General features: G+C 45.3%; 1 protein-coding gene across 2 annotated transcripts in view; it reads left to right on the forward strand.

Moving 5' to 3' along the window:
• Positions 1-255: 255 nt before the first annotated feature.
• Positions 256-19,386, forward strand: part of kdm4aa (lysine (K)-specific demethylase 4A, genome duplicate a) — a 75,517-nt gene continuing 56,386 nt past the window's right edge. The window contains exons 1-5 of one of the 2 annotated variants that reach the window (XM_078560877.1): positions 256-357; positions 8,530-8,686; positions 11,833-12,008; positions 15,962-16,076; positions 17,424-17,617. In XM_078560877.1, the coding sequence (XP_078417003.1) occupies positions 8,549-8,686; positions 11,833-12,008; positions 15,962-16,076; positions 17,424-17,617 (623 nt within the window). In that variant the 5' untranslated portion in view covers positions 256-357; positions 8,530-8,548. Of the gene's footprint in view, positions 358-7,331; positions 7,460-8,529; positions 8,687-11,832; positions 12,009-15,961; positions 16,077-17,423; positions 17,618-19,386 lie in introns of those variants that run through there. The other variant, XM_078560876.1, reaches the window with a different exon arrangement.

Consider the following 19,386-nt stretch of genomic DNA (forward strand, 5'->3'; position numbering starts at 1 on the left):
CCAGTCCCCACCCCTCGTTTGTCTACGGGGTGGACCCAATGCCGCCGCTGATTCGCTAACCGCTCACCCGATTGGTCGAGAACGACAAGGACCAAATCCCCCCCCCCCATTGGCCCGTTGGCCAACAGCGGAAGCCCATTGGTTGAAAATGAAATGAGGCTGCGCCAGTCGCTGCTTGTGGCGCTCCGTCGATTTTTAAAGGATTGTGAAAGGCGAATGGCCGCTGACTGACTTCGGACTTGGGAACCACCAGATAAAAGGACAGATTTCAGATAAATCTTTCGTGGCCATAGCGGAGCAATTCCCCATTGGTTACGGCTGAAGGAATTAAATTATTGATTGGCTGAGAACCCAATGGTGAGTGAGTGGTGCCTACTGGACGATGCTGATTGGTCAGCGGAGGTGGAGGGGGGTGGAGTCTAAGGCTCTAATTGGGTAAACGGTATTTACAATTAGCAGCAATTATAGGCTGCTTATCGGACGATTAGTGCTGGTGGTGAGCGTACATTTCCTGCAGCTGAATGAATGTTCGGAAGAATGAAGCCATTGTTTCCAGAGCCTTCCCCAAACTCAATTCCCGAGCCCCTGACTCCATCCATTTTCCTCAGCAGCCAGGCTGATCCTGGGGATGAGCTTCTCCTTCCATGTCTTTATCATCTCTGGACTTGACCATTCCAACACACTCCTGGCTGGCCTCCCACATTCTACCCCCTGTAAAACTGACATCAGCTGAAACTCTGAAATTAAAAACCCCAGAAAATGCTGGAAACACTCAGGTCAGGCAGCATCTCATCGACAGAGAGAGAGAGAGAGAAACAGAGGAACAGAATCTGTGGGGGCAGGCCCGACGTGCTAACACGTAAAATGATGCGCGATGACATCGGACACGTGCCCTGACATCGTCGTGATATTTTGTTCGATGCACGTGGCAAGGGCCCCTCTCAAGACCGTTAAGAAGTTAATTAAAGAACGCTTAATTAGGAACGCTGCCCGTCCAACCTTAAGGCTGGCGGGTGCATCGGTCTCTGTGGCGCAGTTGGTCAGAGCGTTCAGCTGTTAACTGAAAGGTTGGTGGTTCAAGACCACCCAGGTATGAAAATTCCCCTTAAGGCTGGCGGGCAGGTGAAAAGCCCAAGCGGTCTTTGTTTTTCAGGAAACCTCACCCACGGGCAGGATGAGGTTTCCTGAAGTTTTAATAAATAAAATTTCCCACCTTTACCAACATGTCCCAACTCATGACTGGGATACGTTTGAATAAATTTAATTCTATCCTGACGTGATTTTATTATATATTCAATCTCCAAGGCAGCTCCGTGCCTCAGGGAGATGGCTGCGCTCTTTCTCACGGTGAGAAAGAGTGCAGGCCCCAACTCTCCCCAGCCACACATTACGCTTGGCAGGCCTTAATTGGCCCACCTGCATAAAATGGCAGCACACAGCCAATTGTGGGTGGTGATTGGCTCCATGCCCACCCGCCATAGGAAAAATCCAGGCCAGAGTTAACGTTTCAAGTCCAATATGACTCAAGACCATTTTTCAGCATTTCCTGTTTTTATTTCAGATTTCTAACAAAACTCTGCTGCCTATGCTTTAATTTGTGCCAGGTCCCATTCACTCATCACCTCTGTGCTCACTGACCTATACTGGCACCTGGTCAAGCATTGCCTTGACTTGACTTTAAAATCCTCATGTTGTTTTCAAATCCCTTCTTGGCTTTGCCTATCCTTATCTCTAATCTCCTCCAGCCTCAATCCTCAGATATCAGGGAACAAGTGGCAGAATGGATTAGAGAGGGAGCAAAGGGTAGTTTTCCAGAGTGGCAGAAGATGGGAAATGTTGCTCCTCAAGGATCAGTGCTGAGACCACTGTTGTTCATAGTTTACATTAACAATTTGGAATTAAAAATACAATTTCTAAATTTGAGTGACTTCCAATGGCAGGGCAGGTAGTCAATACTGAGGAGGACTACACCAAATTACAGGAGGACATTAATAAACTTGCAGAATGGGCAAATAAATTTCAACACAAATAAATATGAGGTTTGATAGGAAGAATAGGGAGGTCACTTGTTACTTGAAAGGTGCACGTCTAGGTGGGGTAGAGGAACAAAGGGCTCTTGGAGTATAAATATACCAATCACTAAAAGTTGCACCACAGGTTAGCAAAGCAAGCCAAGTAATAGGTTTTAATTCTATACAGATAGAATTGAAAAGTAGGGGAATTCTGTGTCGAACCTTGGCTAGACTACACAGTTCTGCTTGCCAAGAATAGTTAGGCACTGGAAAGGGTGCAGAGAAGATTTACAAGGACAATACTAGAAATGTGTGGGTACACATCAGGAAAGCATTGACAGGCTGGGTCTGTTTTCTCTTGAAAAGAGAAGGCTGAGGGGGTGACCTAATAAAGATCTTTAAATTATGAAAAGCTTTAATAAAATGAATACAGAGAGAATGGTTCCTCTTTTGGAAAAGCACAGAGGTAATCAATATAAGTTAGTCACCAATAAATCCAACAGGGAATTCAGAAGAAACTTTACAAAAAGTGGTGAGAATATGAAACTTGCCACCACAGGGAGTGGTATATGTGATTAGTACTGTACAGATGCATTTAAGGGTAAGTTAGACAAGCATATGATGGAGAAATGAATAGAGGGTTACAATGATAGATTCAGATGAGGAAAGATGGGAGGAGGTTCAAGTGGAACAAATATCGTCAACATAGACAGATTGTGCCAGATGGCCTGTTTCTTATCATATCTCCTATGTAATCCAATGTGATATCTGTGCTACTGTAATTCTGGCCTCTTGAACAACCTGATTTTAATCACTCCACATTGGTGGCTGTTACCTTCAGTTAGCTAGGCCCCAAACTCTTGAATTGCTCATTTAACCACTATGCTTCTCTTTCCTCTTTTAAGACACTTAAAACTTAACTCATTGAACAAGATTTTAGTCATTTGTCCTAATATCATTTTATATGTTTTGGTGTCAAATTTTGCTTTGTAAAACATTTTATGTTAAATCACAGAATTTTAATGGCACAGGAGGCCATATAGCCCATCAAATCTGCACTGGCTCTCCAAATGAGCATTATGACCTAATGCCATTGCCCTGCCTTTTTCCCCATACCCCTGAACATTGCTTGTTTGAATAGAAACATCAAATGCCCTCTTGAATGGCCTTGATTGAAGCAGCCTCCACCACACTTCCGGGCAGTGCATTCCAGACCCGAACCACTCGTGAAAAAGTTTTTCTCATGTCACATTTGCTTCTTTTGCAAATCACTTTAAATCTGCGCCCTCTTGTTCTTGATCCTTTCACGAGTAGGAACAGCTTCTCCCTATCTACTCTGTCCAGTCCCTTCAAGATTGAGCATTTCTATCAAATCTCCTCTTAGCCTTCTCTCCAAGGAGAAGAGTCCCAACCTCTCCAATCTATCTTTGTAACTGAAGTTTCTCATCCGTGGAACCATTTTTGTAAACCTCTTCTGCACTCTCTCCAATGTGTTCACATTCTTCCTATAATGTGGCACCCAGAACTATTTAATACTCCAGCTGAGGTCTAACAAGTGTCTTATATAAATTCAGGATAACCTCCCTGCTCTTGTGCCATATGCCCCTTTTAATAAAGCCCAGGATACTATATGCTTTATTAACTGCTCCCTCCACCTATCCTGCCACCTTCAATGATCTATGCACATATATACCCAGGTCTTTCTGCTCCTGCACCCACTTCACCCCTTATTTTATATGTCTGTCCATGTTCTTCCTACCAAAATGCATCACTTCACCACATTCAACTTCATCTGCCACCTATCTGCCCACTCCGCCAATGTGTCTTTCTCCAGCAATGTAATGCTCTCCTTAACCAATACCACCCCCCAGCCCCACCACCCCCCACCCCCATCTCCCCCCATCCCCATCTCCCCCCATCCCCCCCCCATCCCCCATCCCCATCATCTCCATTGCCATCCCCCCCACCCTCCCCCATCCATCCCCCCCCAACCCCCCCCACACCCCCACAGCCCCCCACCAACCAACCCCCCCACCATCCCATCCCACCAACCAACCCACCCCCCCATCCCACATCCCCAATCCCCATCATCCCCATCGCCCCCCATCCCCATCGCCCCCCATCCCCCATCCCCATCGCCATCCCCCCCACCCTCCCCATTGCCCCCCATCCCCATCGCCATCCCCCCCACCCTCCCCGATCCATCCCCCCCACCCTCCCCGATCCATCCCCCCCCACCCTCCCCGATCCATCTCCCCCCCCATATCCCCACCCCATCCTCCCCCATATCCCCACCCCATCCTCCCCCATATCCCCACCCCATCCTCCCCCATATCCCCACCCCATCCTCCCCCATATCCCCACCCCATCCTCCCCCATATCCCCACCCCATCCTCCCCCATATCCCCACCCCATCCTCCCCCATATCCCCACCCCATCCTCCCCCATATCCCCACCCCATCCTCCCCCATATCCCCACCCCATCCTCCCCCATATCCCCACCCCATCCTCCCCCATCCATCCCCTACCCCCCACCAACCCCCCCACCATCCCACCAACCAACCAACCCACCCCCCCCATCCATCCCCCCCATATCCCCCCCCATCCATCCCCCCCATATCCCCCCCCAACCGCCCCCCACCCCACAGCCCCCCACCAACCAACCCCCCCACCATCCCATCCCACCAACCAACCCACCCCCCCATCCCACATCCCCAATCCCCATCCCCCATCCCCCATCCCCATCGCCATCCCCCCCACCCTCCCCGATCCATCCCCCCCCCATATCCCCACCCCATCCTCCCCCATCCATCCCCCACCCCATCCATCCCCCACCCATCCCCCACCCCATCCATCCCCCACCCCATCCTCCCCCATCCATCCCCCACCCCATCCTCCCCCATCCATCCTCCCCCATATCCCCACCCCATCCTCCCCCATCCATCCCCCACCCCATCCTCCCCCATCCATCCCCCACCCAACCCCCCCCCATCCATCCCCCACCAACCCCCCCCCATCCATCCCCCACCAACCCCCCCCCATCCATCCCCCACCAACCCCCCCCCATCCACCCCCCACCAACCCCCCCCCCCATCCCCCACCAACCCCCCCCCCCATCCCCCACCAACCCACCCCCCACCAACCAACCAACCCACCCCCCCCATCCCACCAACCAACCAACCCACCCCCCCCATCCCACCAACCAACCAACCCACCCCCCCCATCCCACCAACCAACCCACCCCCCCATCCCATCCCCCACACCCGCCCCATCCCACCAACCAACGCCCCCCCCCACCATCCCACCAACCAACGCCCCCCCCACCATCCCACCAACCAACACCCCCCCCCCACCATCCCACCAACCAACACCCCCCCCCCACCATCCCACCAACCAACACCCCCCCCCCACCATCCCACCAACCAACACCCCCCCCCCACCATCCAACACCCCCCCCCCACCATCCAACACCCCCCCCCCACCATCCCACCAACCAACACCCCCCCCCCACCATCCCACCAACCAACACCCCCCCCCACCATCCCACCAACCAACACCCCCCCCCCCACCATCCCACCAACCAACACCCCCCCCCCCACCATCCCACCAACCAACACCCCCCCCCACCATCCCACCAACCAACACCCCCCCCCCACCATCCCACCAACCAACACCCCCCCCCACCATCCCACCAACCAACACCCCCCCCCCACCATCCCACCAACCAACACCCCCCCCCCACCATCCCACCAACCAACACCCCCCCACCATCCCACCAACCAACACCCCCCCCCACCAACCAACACCCCCCCCACCATCCCAACACCCCCCCCCCACCATCCCACCATCCCCCAACACCCCCCCCCACCATCCCACCATCCCCCCCCACCCCCCCCACCCCCCCCATCCCCCCCAACCCCCCATCCCACCATCCCCCCCATCCCACCATCCCCACCATCCCCCCCCCCATCCTCCCACCACCCTCCCCCCACCAACCCCCCCCATCCCCCCCCATCCTCCCACCACCCTCCCCCCACCAACCCCCCCCATCCCCCCCCATCCCCCCCCACCAACCCCCCCAACCATCCCCCACACCATCCCCCCCACCATCCCCCCAACCCCCCCCACCATCCCCCCAACCCCCCCCACCATCCCCTTTGGTTAGCTATATTACTTTATTATATTAGCCCTAACTTTCCCTTATTCCTGGCACTTCTCAGTTAAATCCAACTTGTTTAAAAAACTACAGCTTTAATTTACTCGCCAGGTCCCCCTCACCAAAGGCACTGCACTTTTTGATGAAAGGTAGAAAAGGGAAGAAGCGCTACATTGCTCCTCACCAAACTCCCAATTTCCCCCCCACGCCCCCCCACCAGGGCTGTCTGTACCTTGCTCGCCCTGCTTTCTACACTTAATGTCCCCATTAGCACATTTCTTGGCATCAACACCTCTTTATTAGCCAAGAAATGTGCTAATGGGGACATTGTGCTGATGGTGGTGATACTAGCCAAGAACACCATCAACACCTCTTTATCCTTTTGTCTATCTCCACCTATCACAGGCCCTCTATCCAGCTCTACCTGTCCCACCCACCCCTTTTAAACCAGCTTATATTTCACCTCATTTCTATTTTTCCTTAGTACTGATGAAGAGTCACACGGACGCGGAACGTTAACTGTATCTCTCTCCGCAGAGGCTGTCAGACCTGCTGAGTTTTTCCCAGGTATTTTTGTTTTGTTTTGTTTTCCCTCAGTCATCTTGAATTCTTGCCACTGGGCGCTACTTGTTGTTAAATAGAGGTGCTAATTGGCAGCCAGTGAGGGAAAAATCCGCTGATTGGTGGGTCGTGGTGGCCGCATTTCTGATTGGCTAGTAGCGGAAACCCAGGTGCTGATTGGTTCGTACTGGGAAACGGGGCGCTGATTGGCTGGTAATGGTTGGAAAAGGGCGGGTTGAGATGTCATTCTTTTAACAAATGTAGACGGGAGGCGCTGAGGAAACGGGCGAAGCTTGGTAATGATGGGCATCGGCTTCTGCTGATAATCAGGCGAAGGAATTCTTTTTTTTTTCAAAAACTTCGAGGTTCGATTCGCCGCGATCGTCCAAATTTTTCTAAAATTTATGAATAGATTAATATTGATTTCCGGTTGTCGTAACTCGCGGCAACTTAACTTGCTTGAACAATGGCCTGACCGACAGGACGAATGACCAATCGAGTCGAAGCGCTGGCGTTGTTATGACGTGAACCGTACGGGGCCGTCTAATCAGCAGAGGCAGGGCCGAGTGCGGGGGGAGGGACGGGGGAGGGGAAACGGGCAGGTTTGGTTGAGGCGCACGATCAGCGGCGGCCGCTGTCTCCGAGTGGCGGAACGGAACCGAGGCGAGCCTGCGCCTTTCCGCTGAAAAGCGTCGCCGGCTTCGGGTGGGCAGTGAGGCGCTGAGCCCAGGTGACACCTTGTAAAACAATGGGGAGAACCGGCGGTGGGGGGGCCGTCCCCAGTCCCCCCCCCCCATCCCATTATCTCTTCCCCCAGCGGCCACAAAGGGAATTAGGGCAGCGATTTAAAGAGCAAACGGCCGAGAGGGAAGCTTCTCGGCCCCGGTTCGGTTCGGCTCAGCCCCGGCTGTTTGCAAAGTGCTGCCTCGCCCAGGGTCGTGCGGCGGCGGTGATGGGCCCGGGACCCGGGGAGAGGCGGCGGGCACGGGTGGATTCCGAGGCCAAGTGAAAATGATAGAGGGTGGGAGAGGGAGAGGGCGGCCTGGAGACAAAGGGAGATGCCGAGCCCCCAACCCCCCCCTCCCGGGGTGTGGGTTTAACCCCCACCCCGGTTCCCCTCGGTTTGCAGCGCCGCTTTACATTACGCAGACAGCCAGCAGCTTCCCTTTGTTGACACCGCCTTGCGATCTCCTGGATCGCAACTTGCCTCTCGCGGTTCGCATCCTGCGGCGTTTATGCAAAAATATTTTCTTTTCCATCGTTTCCCGTTTTTGTTTTGCCTATAGATCGATGCGAAGTTTACAGTTCTGTTTCCACCGTAGCGGCCTTTTTTGTCAGTGCGGCGAACATGTTTTTTTTGGCTCCAACCTTTTGTTAGCGAAGATTTCCGAGCGATTTATTAATCCATTATTTATTTCTTATTTTAATTTCCTCCGGTAATCTGATTCTCCCTCCTTGAGAGCGATCAGATATCCAGTTTTATGACCTTATTCCTGGTTTTGTAAGCGTGCTGAAATATCTGGATAATGCACTGTTTCACCATCTAAATTGCTAGCAGAATTATACAATAAATGTTGTTCTGGAACTTCCATCAATTTTAAGAATCCTATAGAAGTGGGATACCTTGCTATGATTCTGTATACACTGGTGTGGGAGTGGTCGGTTGACACTGGTAACCTTAGCTTGAACTGTTTCAGGTCATTTTGTTATAGGCCCTTCTTAATATTTGTAACAAATATGTCTTATCCCATGTAACCTCGGGTTGCCAAATCTCAATTTGTGTGAATGTTTGCATTGCAGGTGATTGAATTTGATAACCATGGCGTCAGATTCTGGAATGCCCAATCCCAGCTCTCGGATAATGACTTTTTATCCTACAATGGACGAGTTCAAAAATTTCAACCGTTATGTTGCATATATAGAATCACAAGGAGCCCACCGTGCTGGACTTGCAAAGGTAACTTGACAAATGCACGTAATTATATTGTATTTTCCTTTCAGGGGATGACTTATACTGAAGTTTCCAATTCCAAAACACTATTATCCCAAGTTGTGAAGCTTGTGATTGTCGCACGGCAGGGACAGATTTGAATCTTGGCAATTGCTGGGCGCAAGGGCTGTATATCTGTGCAGTTGCATAAGGTCCTAAGCCAGTGTGATCTATCTTGGAACGCTCTTTTGTTATTCTAGGAACTCGGGAACCATTTCCAATTTGCTGATAGCAGCAAAAAAATAAATGCCCGCAAAACAGAAATTGATCCTAATAAAAGTGTCACTGTTCCAATACTCCATCTCCGTTTGTCCAGCACGCTGTAATTTTTACGTTCGACCACATTGTGCGAATGACTGGATATGAAGATCCATTGACGTTTTTTACGCGAGCAACCCAAACATTGTAACAGTACGCAGGTTAGGTGCTGTGCACAGACATGATTCAGTGGCTATGCAGTAACCTTCCAGAAAGAAGATGCAAGAATCAGGTAGAGGAGAGAAAGGAACGAGGGTATGTGGGGAACAGGGCCCGGGCTGAGTTGCAGGATTTGTGTGGAAGGCAGTATAGGTGTTTTACTAAAACTGATGGGATCAGCCCATGTATTGGACTGAAGCTTCAGCGGTAGGCATTTGACTCCAAATGCTTAAATTTATTCAGAAAACAAAATCAAGGAGTCCTGAATTTGATATAATCCTGGTCAACATACAAAACCTGTCACCATCTCTTACTCTGAATGAAAATATGCAGCCAAATATGTTCAGTTAACATCTGACCTGACACGGTGGAGTGCTGAAACCCACCCATTGTTCAGTATGAGAGCCCAATAATAAAATGGTCAATTTTAACAATTATTGGACTGTCTCGTTCAAAGCATATTTAATTCTTCACCATCCCTTTTTCATTACGTACAATTTTTATTGGTAAATCTTTAAGATTTCCATAATTATTCAGTGCCATTTACTCTTCTGTCCTATTTTTTTTTAATTATTTTGTCAGTTATTTTTAAATTACCTGTTGCAACCATTTCTTTTCGCAATTGTACATATGGATATTGAACAGCAGAGTAAATGGTAGTACTTAGTTTCATTGTCTAATAAAATGTAGGAGTCCAAAAGCAAACCTCTGGGGACCCTGCAAGGTTAAACCTAGAATACTGCAAACAGTTTTTGCCTCTTTATTTAAGGAGGGATATACTTGCATTGGAGGCAGTTCAGAGAAGGCTCACTAGGCTGATTCCTGGAATGAGGGGTTTGTCTTATGAGGAGAGCAGGTTGGGCAGGTTGAGCAGGCTGGGGCCTATACTCATTGGAGTTTACACGAATAGGAGGTGATCTTGCTGAAACACAAGGTTCTGATGGGGATGAGAGGATGTTTCCCTTGTGCGGAAACCTAGAATTGGGGGCATAGTTTCAAAATAAGGAACCTACCATTTAAAGTGGAGATGAGGTGGAATTTCTTCTGGAGGGTTGTAAGTATGTGGAATTCTATACCCCAGAAAGCAGTGGAAGCTGGGTTATTAAATATATTCCAGGTTGAGTTAGAACAGAATTTTGATGGACAAGGGAGTCAAGGGTCATCAGGGGAACAGGCAGGAAAGTGGAATTGAGGCCGCAGTCAGATCAGCCAACATCTTGTTGAATGGCAGAGCAGGCTCGAGGGGCCAAATGGCCTACTCTTGCTCCTATTTCTTATGTAACACCATCACAGCTACCTGTAACCTGTTAGCACATGATGCAGCTGCGTCTTAGATGTTTTGCACCACGGTTACCATTCTCCTCCACTCCCTGTAGAGCATATCTTTAAGCGATATGATTTTGTAATGCACACCCAAGGGAATCAGTATTATTTAGCAACACCAACAGAGAGGAAACGCAAAACTATTTCAAGTGAAATGTTAAATGTTGCTACTTTTCAATTTTGGCATGCCTCCAGTTTGATCAACTTGTGTATGATAGTTTTTCAACATGTGCCATTGTTGAATAATACTGCAATAATTTTGCTTCAAAATATCAAACAATAACTAAACTATATGCTGAATTAAGCATTTAGTTGATTTCTGAAATGGAACTTGAACATCCCAAATTTCATCCGTTGCTGATGACCTTGGTTACTTTAGATTACCATAGTAATCGAAATTACAACTTTAATGTGTAATAAGGGTGAAAAAGACAATCGTTACCATTAAAACAGATAGCTTATGACGAATCTTAGTACATGCTTCTTTGAATGTCTTGTCTTTTATTTCTCTAAGATAAAAGCAAAATACTGCAGATGCTGGAAATCTGAAACAGAAACAGTAAATGCTGGAAAAACTCAGCAGGTCTTAAAGCATCTGTGGAGAGAGAAACAAAGTTAATGTTTCAAGCCCCTGATGACCCTTCTTCAGAGCAATCCACAGATGCTGTCAGACCTGCTGAGTTTTTCCTGCATTTTCTGTTTTTATTTCAGATTTCCAGCATCTGCAGTATTTTGCTTTTATCTCTATTTGATGAGTTCTGTTATATTCAAATTTCACGTGTCAATTAAATTAATCTTGTGAAGGAACACTTTACAATACTGGAACTCCAAGGTTCCAAATAGATGTGCATAATTTGAGGCATCCCGTGCAGTATTGGGGAGCAGCTAATTAATCCACAGAATAATTTGGGAAGAAGTTTGGGATAAATAACTGATGACATTCCTAAGATTTGATAATTAGGATCCTTGTGTCCAGATCATGTGTTGATGTTCAGACATCTATTACACTGTACTTGGTGATGTCCATGTGGGAGTATAGGCATTTTTTTTTAAAAAAGTACATTTGTAAAAGTGGCAATGCAGCTGGCATTAGAGTTCCAGTTTAGGCTCTTTACTGCTCTAGACTGGCATATCCAAGTACCTGTAGCTACTGTTAAACTGTCGTGATCAGTTATGATCTTAAAGACATGGCTAATGTTAGCAGCTACATATAACAGTCTTGTGTCAGGAGCACAATGAGCAAAGCCATAGGCGATATAGTACATTACAATATTGTTGACTCATGTGACCTATTTCTTAAGCTGTATCACATAAAATGCTATGTACTATTTTTTTCAAACATACATTTAGCTAATTCTCCTTGTCTCTAACAGGTTGTCCCTCCAAAAGAATGGAAGCCTTGTAAAAGCTATGATGACATTGATGACCTGGTGATTCCAGCCCCTATTCAACAGGTGGTGACAGGCCAGTCAGGCCTGTTCACACAGTATAACATCCAGAAGAAGCCAATCACTGTACGCGAATTCCGAAAAATTGCTAACAGTGATAAGTAAGAAAGCCTCTTTCTGTTGCTGCTTCTTATAGTAGATTGTTAGTGAAATCAACCTGTTAGCCAATTGGACAATATTACACTAGAAGCCAACAATTTTTTATTAGACGTGTACAAAATGTGTTTTTGAGGTTTCTCAAGTATCTAGCTTTGGGTAAATCATATTGCGTCCTAATAGAGTCCATTCAGTTTCTGACTTAAGCTGCAGTTATGAGTGGTAAATCAAACTCATGGTATTTGCTTATTATTTGAGTGCTCTAGCATTTCAGTAATGAGCAGGAGAACAGTCAGTAGTTGAGGTGATTTTCATAGGTGGCAAGATAGCAAGCATAGACAATGATTAAATAGTATTTACACCGCAGAAACTGGACATTTGCACCCACCCCCCCACAGTCTGTGGTGTTTATGCTCCACACAACCTTCTAACCACTGTCTTTCATTTAATTCTATCTGCAACTCCTTCCTTTCCTTTTTCCCTCATGTACTTAACCTAACTTCCCCTTTTAAAGGCATCTGTGGTAGTTGCCTCAACTACTCCATGATAGCAAGTTCCATGTTTTAACCACTCTCTCAGTGGTCTTGTACTGTCATCTTTATTATATTTATTGGTGACTATCTTGTAGTTATAGTCCATAATGTTTTATTTTCCTACAAGTGCCAATATCTTCTGTATGTCTACTCAGTGAAACCCATAGATAATTTTAAAGACCCAGCCTCCTCCTCTCTAGAGAAAAGTGTCACAGCCTATTCAGTCTTTAGATCATTGTAACCTCTAGAGTTCTGGCATCATCTTTGTGGGTTTTTTTTTCCACCCATCAGTGCCTCTATATCCTTTTTGTAATGTGGAGACCAGAACTACACCACACTTTTTAGGTGTGGGCTAACCATGCTTCTATAAAAGTTTAATGTAACTTCCCCGCTTTTAAATTCTATTCCTCTAGAAGCAAACTCCAATGCTTTGTTTGCATTCTATTTAGTTTGTGTTGCTACTTTTAATTTGTGAATGTGTACCCCTAGATTCCTTGGCTTCTCCATCCCATTCCTCTGGGAAGTATGTGGCTTCCTTATTCCTACCAAAATGTAACACCCCACATTTTATCTATGTTAAAGTTTATTTGCCATTTACACTTATGTTGGCTTATACTTTCAGTCTTCCTCAGCATCAACTATACCTAACTAATTTGCTGTTTTCTCTTTTCTCTGCAAATTTTGAAATTTTACAGTAAAGTCCTGCAGTTCGCAACTTCTTTCGTGATTGCGCTTACCCGCGCGAAAGTGCTACACGATCACCCTTTGTGGCCCCAAATCTTCGCCTATCCACAATTTAAGCAAACTAAAAACAACGAATTCTTGTAACAAGCCACTTCTTTCTGCGTGTGTGTGACACTGAAAGGGAGAAAAGAGATGCAGGTTTGCTGTGTATGCGCGCACATTTATATAGAGATGTTTTTATAAGCGAGTGAAGGTTAGTTAAACAGTGTATGTTTCTCCCAGTTGTTAGAGTCTGTCTCTTTGGTTGCTCTCAGCTCTTGCTCGGGCCTGGCAACCAATGAGGGTCCCTGTTGTAGTGGCAGCTTCTCGCCCTCGTCCAAACAGGAGAGGGACAGAGTGTGAGAGAGAGGGCCAGCATCAGCAGCAACTTCAATCCTCCTAACTGTCACTTGCACAACAACAAACAGCAACAGAACAACAAGCAGCGACTTTTTAAACATACAACTTCTCTCGTCCAACACCACCCTGAGCTGGGAGCGGTGAGAAGAGAGCACTGATTAGAGAGAGAGAGAGGCTTTAAAAGGGCCGCTGGACGGACAGGACCCCGGCATTTGGCCGTAGTTAAATGTTGGGGAAGTGAGTAAGGGGTTTAAATGCCAGGATTACAGGCGTGAGCCACCTCCATACTGGACAATAATGTGATGTTGTCAATAACTTGGAAAGTTCTCATCTCTCACCATGAAATGGCAGAGTGAAAGGAACTGGCTCGGGGCCAGACTGTGCTTTTTGCATTCAATTTTCTGTCATGAGAAAGCAAACAAATAAGGAGGAAAGGGACGGGGGGTGGGATACTGGATTGGAGAGAGAACCTTGTGTAACGGTTCAGCTGGTGCCTTCAGTACAGGAAAGCCTCTCAGAAAAATACCCAATTAACATCCAAAGTTTGGGATGGCAGGTAACTATCTAATTCACTCCCATTATAAAGGATTTCGCCCTTTGCGAGAATTCGCAGGAGCGTAGCTCCCTTTGAAAGGCAGGACTTCATTGTATTTCCAATTTGAGCTCAAGTCATTTGTGTAAGTGGTGAACAGCAGTGGTCCTAGCACCAATCCTCTGCACACCACTTGAGTTCTTATAATCCCTAAGCTCTCCTGGTTTGTAGTTTGGCTACTTGTCCCCTCAATCTGTGTGCTCTGATTATAAAGTAAACTGGGAAGATGGTGGTGTAGTGGTAATGTCACTGGACTGGTATTCCAGAGGCCCAGATTAATGTTCTAGGGACATGGGTTCAAATCCCACCATGGCAGCTAGTAGAATTTAAATGCAATGAATTAATAAATCTGGAATTGAAGGCTAGTATCAGAAATGGTGACCATACAACCATCGTCAATTATTGTAAAAACCCATCTGGTCCATAATGTCCTTTAAAGGGGAGGAGATTTATCATCCTTCCCGGCCTGGCCTGTAGACCTACTGCAATGTGGTTGACTCTTAACTGCCCCCCCAAATGATCCAGCAAGCTACTCAGTTGTGGAAAAATAGGGATGGGCAACAAATGCTGGCCTTGCCAGTGGCTCCCATATCCCATGAAAGAATAACAAAAAATGACAGATATTAGGGAGCAGGTTCATAAATGGTTTCCATGATCTTTCCCAGCAATATTATTTTTAAGTGCATTATGGAATTTTAATGTTCCATTAAACGTATACTATATAATAAATATATAGCATCTATAGGTAAACATATAGCATCTATAGACACCACTAAGTATAGCATCTGGAGAATGATTTTTTTTAAAGAATTCCCTGAGGCAGTATTGTGAGATAAGACCATATAAAAATGCATGTGGTTTCCTGACTAACAGAGGACTGAAACAATCTTTAGCTGTGGGCACTGGGGAGGTGAAATGGGAGATTTTGGTGTCTTCACTTTATAAAGTTTGAAGACTTGAAAATGGAATGTCAAAAAATTGCTGTGGAGGAGTTCAGACTAGACTAAGGGATTTGTTTGAAGATCTCAGATTCAAAGGGTTCTTGAATTTGCTACTCCTGTAACCTTCCTCGAATCTAATTAAAGCAACACCAATTGAATATAGCCTTAATGGTCAAAGCCCTGGAGTTGATATTATTTGAATACAGTCAAGCCACTTGCACAGTATGAAATAGCGTTTTGTGGTTTGATGTTCAAGTTAATCTAGTTGTGTCCTGGCCCTTTGAACTTTAATAGCCTTATCGCTCAATCTGGAGCTTGTATTTAGGCAGTCAGGCTTGTTAAATTGTTTGTCCAATCTCTAACATGGGTAATGGGAGCAGAAGCAAAGGGAGAATAATGTATGAGTTTTGGGGAAGGGATTAAAGATGTGTATTTTAATTAATGTAAAGCTAATACTCCATTTCTTTGATTTTGAGAATGAAAAATACAACAAATTGTTTTAATATTTTTATAATTTTATTGGGTTACTAGTATTAAAGCTATTGCTGAATTTCCTATGGTTTTATTAACTCCTAATGCTAGAGTTTTTTAATGATGTGTGAGTGAGAAACCTGGGAGGAGGGGAGAATTTATCTGGGTTCACCACAGTAACAATTCAAAGCAAATATTTGAAATGTGCTATTCCTGCTCTACAGTCTAGCTGATGAGCTCTAGAAGTCAAGCTTAACTCATTTCTTCATTTTTGAACTAAATTTAAGTCCAGTTAGTATTGTTCAATTTTTTGGCTATTAAATGTGTACCTCTTTCAGATACTGCACCCCACGCTATTCAGACTTTGATGATCTGGAGCGCAAGTATTGGAAAAATCTCACATTTAACCCACCAATCTATGGTGCAGATGTCAATGGTACATTGTACAATGAGGTAAGGCATAAATAAATCCCTAGTTTTCGATTGTTGTGGTTCCCAGATATATTTAATATAGCGGCCTTGCTTCAGTTTGCCCCAGCCCACCCACCCACCTTGCCCTGAAAATGCTTTTAAATTGAATGGGTTTCAAGCATTACATTGTCTGCGGTGTATTTTGTGACATATCCAGAATTGGTGAGAATTGTCGTCTCCTAAATTAGACTTAATACTACTCATCCTCAATCACTAAATTTTAGTTTAATGGAATCGTAGAATTATCAGAACAGGAGGCCATTTGGCCCATTGTACTTGCATCAGCTCGCTCAAAGGGCTACCAATTAGTCTATCCCCTTTGCGCTTTTCCTACAGCTCTGCAAATATTTCCAGTTTAACATTTCGAGTCCATATGGCTCTTCTTCAGAGCTACACTCGTGTCCTGCCTTGTTACTTTACAAACTCATGTGGGGAAAAATTGCACTGTGTTTTCATAAATCCAATTAGAACAGCTTAAAAATGGTTTTTGAATATTCCCACACTTTAATTCTTCTAGTTCTTAAAGTTATTTTTAAAAACATTTTCAAATCGTCCGTGTCATTCCTCCGCCTTCTCTGCTACAGTGCCTTTATTATCTCCTTTCTTTTTCCCTGCTAGTTGAGTTTGGTGCTCTCTATGCAAAAGATGTTACTGGTGCCTAATTTAGAAATATTTTGTGTCTCCAGCGACACCAAGGGCTGTGGGTTCTAGCTCAATATGAATTAGAATAAAAGCATGATCCATAGAATAGAATTCTAGAAGAGACAGGCTTTATCTTTTTTCTCTTTGCCTCGTTACTTTTAATTGAGACGATCGGTCTGATAGCTGCTTCTAAATCTCTTTGTGACTGGCTGCTCCCTCACCAAATTTGGAAATGCCTGGCCCTCCACTTTGTAACCTCCAGTTGAGATCAGGTACATGCTGAATAACTAATAGCAGGTGTGGAATTGTATCTCATTATTCAATGGAGCATCTGAGAGAGTTATTGTAAATAAATATGCTGCTTGTGACTTGGTCGTTTGACGAAAGGTTACTGTGTAACGGTAATTCGTTTTTCTTTCATAGTGAAGCTAATTTTCCAGGACACTTAGTGGCTGCTGGGAGTAGGCTGCTGGGAGTAGGGGAAATGAATGGCGTGTAATATTTCCTTTTTGTATAAGAAGGAAAGGTTGAATTGTCTCTGGGCACTCTCATTTCCACAAGATACAACATTAGTGTGCACCTTTAGTTAGTTTCTTAGTAATTAAGTTTAAAATTTGCACATTTGCCAAATGCTGTATTTTTTTAACAAAATATTTTGCTTACAGATGCAATTTTCTGTTTGTTTAGGGTGTGTCTGAATGGAACATTGGGCACTTGAACACTATCCTGGATGTGGTAGAAAAAGAGAGTGGTATCACAATTGAAGGTGTCAATACACCATACCTCTATTTTGGAATGTGGAAAACCACATTTGCTTGGCACACTGAGGACATGGATCTCTATAGCATTAACTACCTGCACTTTGGCGAACCCAAGTCTTGGTAATGGGCTCAGATTTATCTTGCACTCTTCATATTTCTTTCTGAACACTATATCTTGGATTTAAAATGTGTTATAGTGAAATTGCTTTAGCTGTTTAATACTTGACTTCAGGCACTAAAATGATTAGTTAAAGGCTCATTTGTTGTTGTAGTATGCAACAACCAGGATGGCAGAAGGCAAACTAGAAGGACCTTAAAATTTTTATTGCCGAGTAATTCCTATGTTGTTGTGGAGCTCCAGGTCAAATCTAAATATGGAGTAGAAGTGAGCTGATCTATTTTGGGAAAGGGGAGAAAGAATTGACTTGGATATTCAGTAACTGCTTGACTTGTGTTTCTCACTGATTAGTGTTCGTACATATGTAGAATAGATTGTGATTAGACTGAGTACTGTTAAGACTTGCAGCTATATGAAAAGAAACAGAAACTTGTATTTTTGTAGTGCCTTTCCAATCATATTGTCCCAAAGTGTTTCATGGTCATTTAGCAACTGTAACTGCTGTTATGTAAAATGCAACAGTTGATAGGTGCATGGCAATGAGCTAAATAACCAGTTAACATACTTTTGGTATTGTTGGTTATGTGATTAAATGTTGCTCAGGACATTGGGACCATTCCTACTGGAAAACCAGCCCCTGATCTAGATGTTGTCTGCAGTCTGCCTTGTGAAATGGAGTAGTAAAGCCATGTCTCCTGTGACATGTCCAGCTACATGTGGAGGGCCCTGGGTCTTGAAATTTGGATAGACTACTTTGTATTCAGCCTATCCTGGATTGACCTTCATCCAGCTTCTTTGGAAATGGGCAAGGAATGTCCTTAAATCCACTTGCACAGTTCCATTCATGTGTCCAATGCAACCAAGGTTATTGAAGAGAAACATTTTTTTAAAAACAGCAAAATTTATAAATCGCAGATTTTACAGCAAAAAATATACACTAGGAAAATGCAGCAAGAATTACTGGAAAATGAGGTGATGGGGAAGCATTTTTGCAGATGTTTCAACATCTACCTACAATTTTAAGAGATCTGCTTGAGCAGGACAGGCCCCATTTCACCTGGGTGAGCAACATAGTGAGCATTTGTTTCCTGACTTGAAGTTGAGTGAAGGATCTAATTTAGATATACAGTCAACGTGAAGTCTGTGCATACTACTAACATGGGCTCCATCTCAGTTCAAAAATCGTCTGTCAGGAAATTTGGTGATCATCGGCCTGTCTGCAAAGATCCACATCCTGCCTAGACCATGGGTAGCTAACCTCACTGTTCCTGAAGTTTGTGTTGAGCCTAGTTTCAGAAGTTCACAAAGATCAAAGATGGAGTGGTCAGAGTGGAAATAAGTGAAATTCAAGGAGCTCAGGGTCACCTTTGTGAACAGAACAGAGATTTTTGGCAAAGCATTCACCAGTTGTGTGTTTGTTCTGCCCCATGTAGAGGATAGTACATCAAGATAGTAGAGGATTAAAGCAAATTGATAGGATTTTCACTTGGTATTGGTTGTGCTATTACTTGCCTGCGAGTACTTGATATTGACATGGGATACTCAATGTGGAAACATTTTACACTGACATCGTGTGTTGTGCTAACTCATTTTCATGAGCGGAGATTTGACAGAGCTATTCAAAATCATGAAGTGCCTGGACAGATGAGATAGAGAAACTGTTCCCATTGGCAGAAGGGTCGAGAACCAGAGGACACAGATTTAAGGTGATTGACAAAAGAACTGGAAGCAACATGAGGAAAAACATTATTAATGCAGCAAGTGGTTAGGA

The sequence above is a fragment of the Cetorhinus maximus genome, chromosome 17 (assembly GCF_964194155.1).
Source record: "Cetorhinus maximus chromosome 17, sCetMax3.hap1.1, whole genome shotgun sequence".
NCBI lineage: Eukaryota > Metazoa > Chordata > Chondrichthyes > Lamniformes > Cetorhinidae > Cetorhinus > Cetorhinus maximus.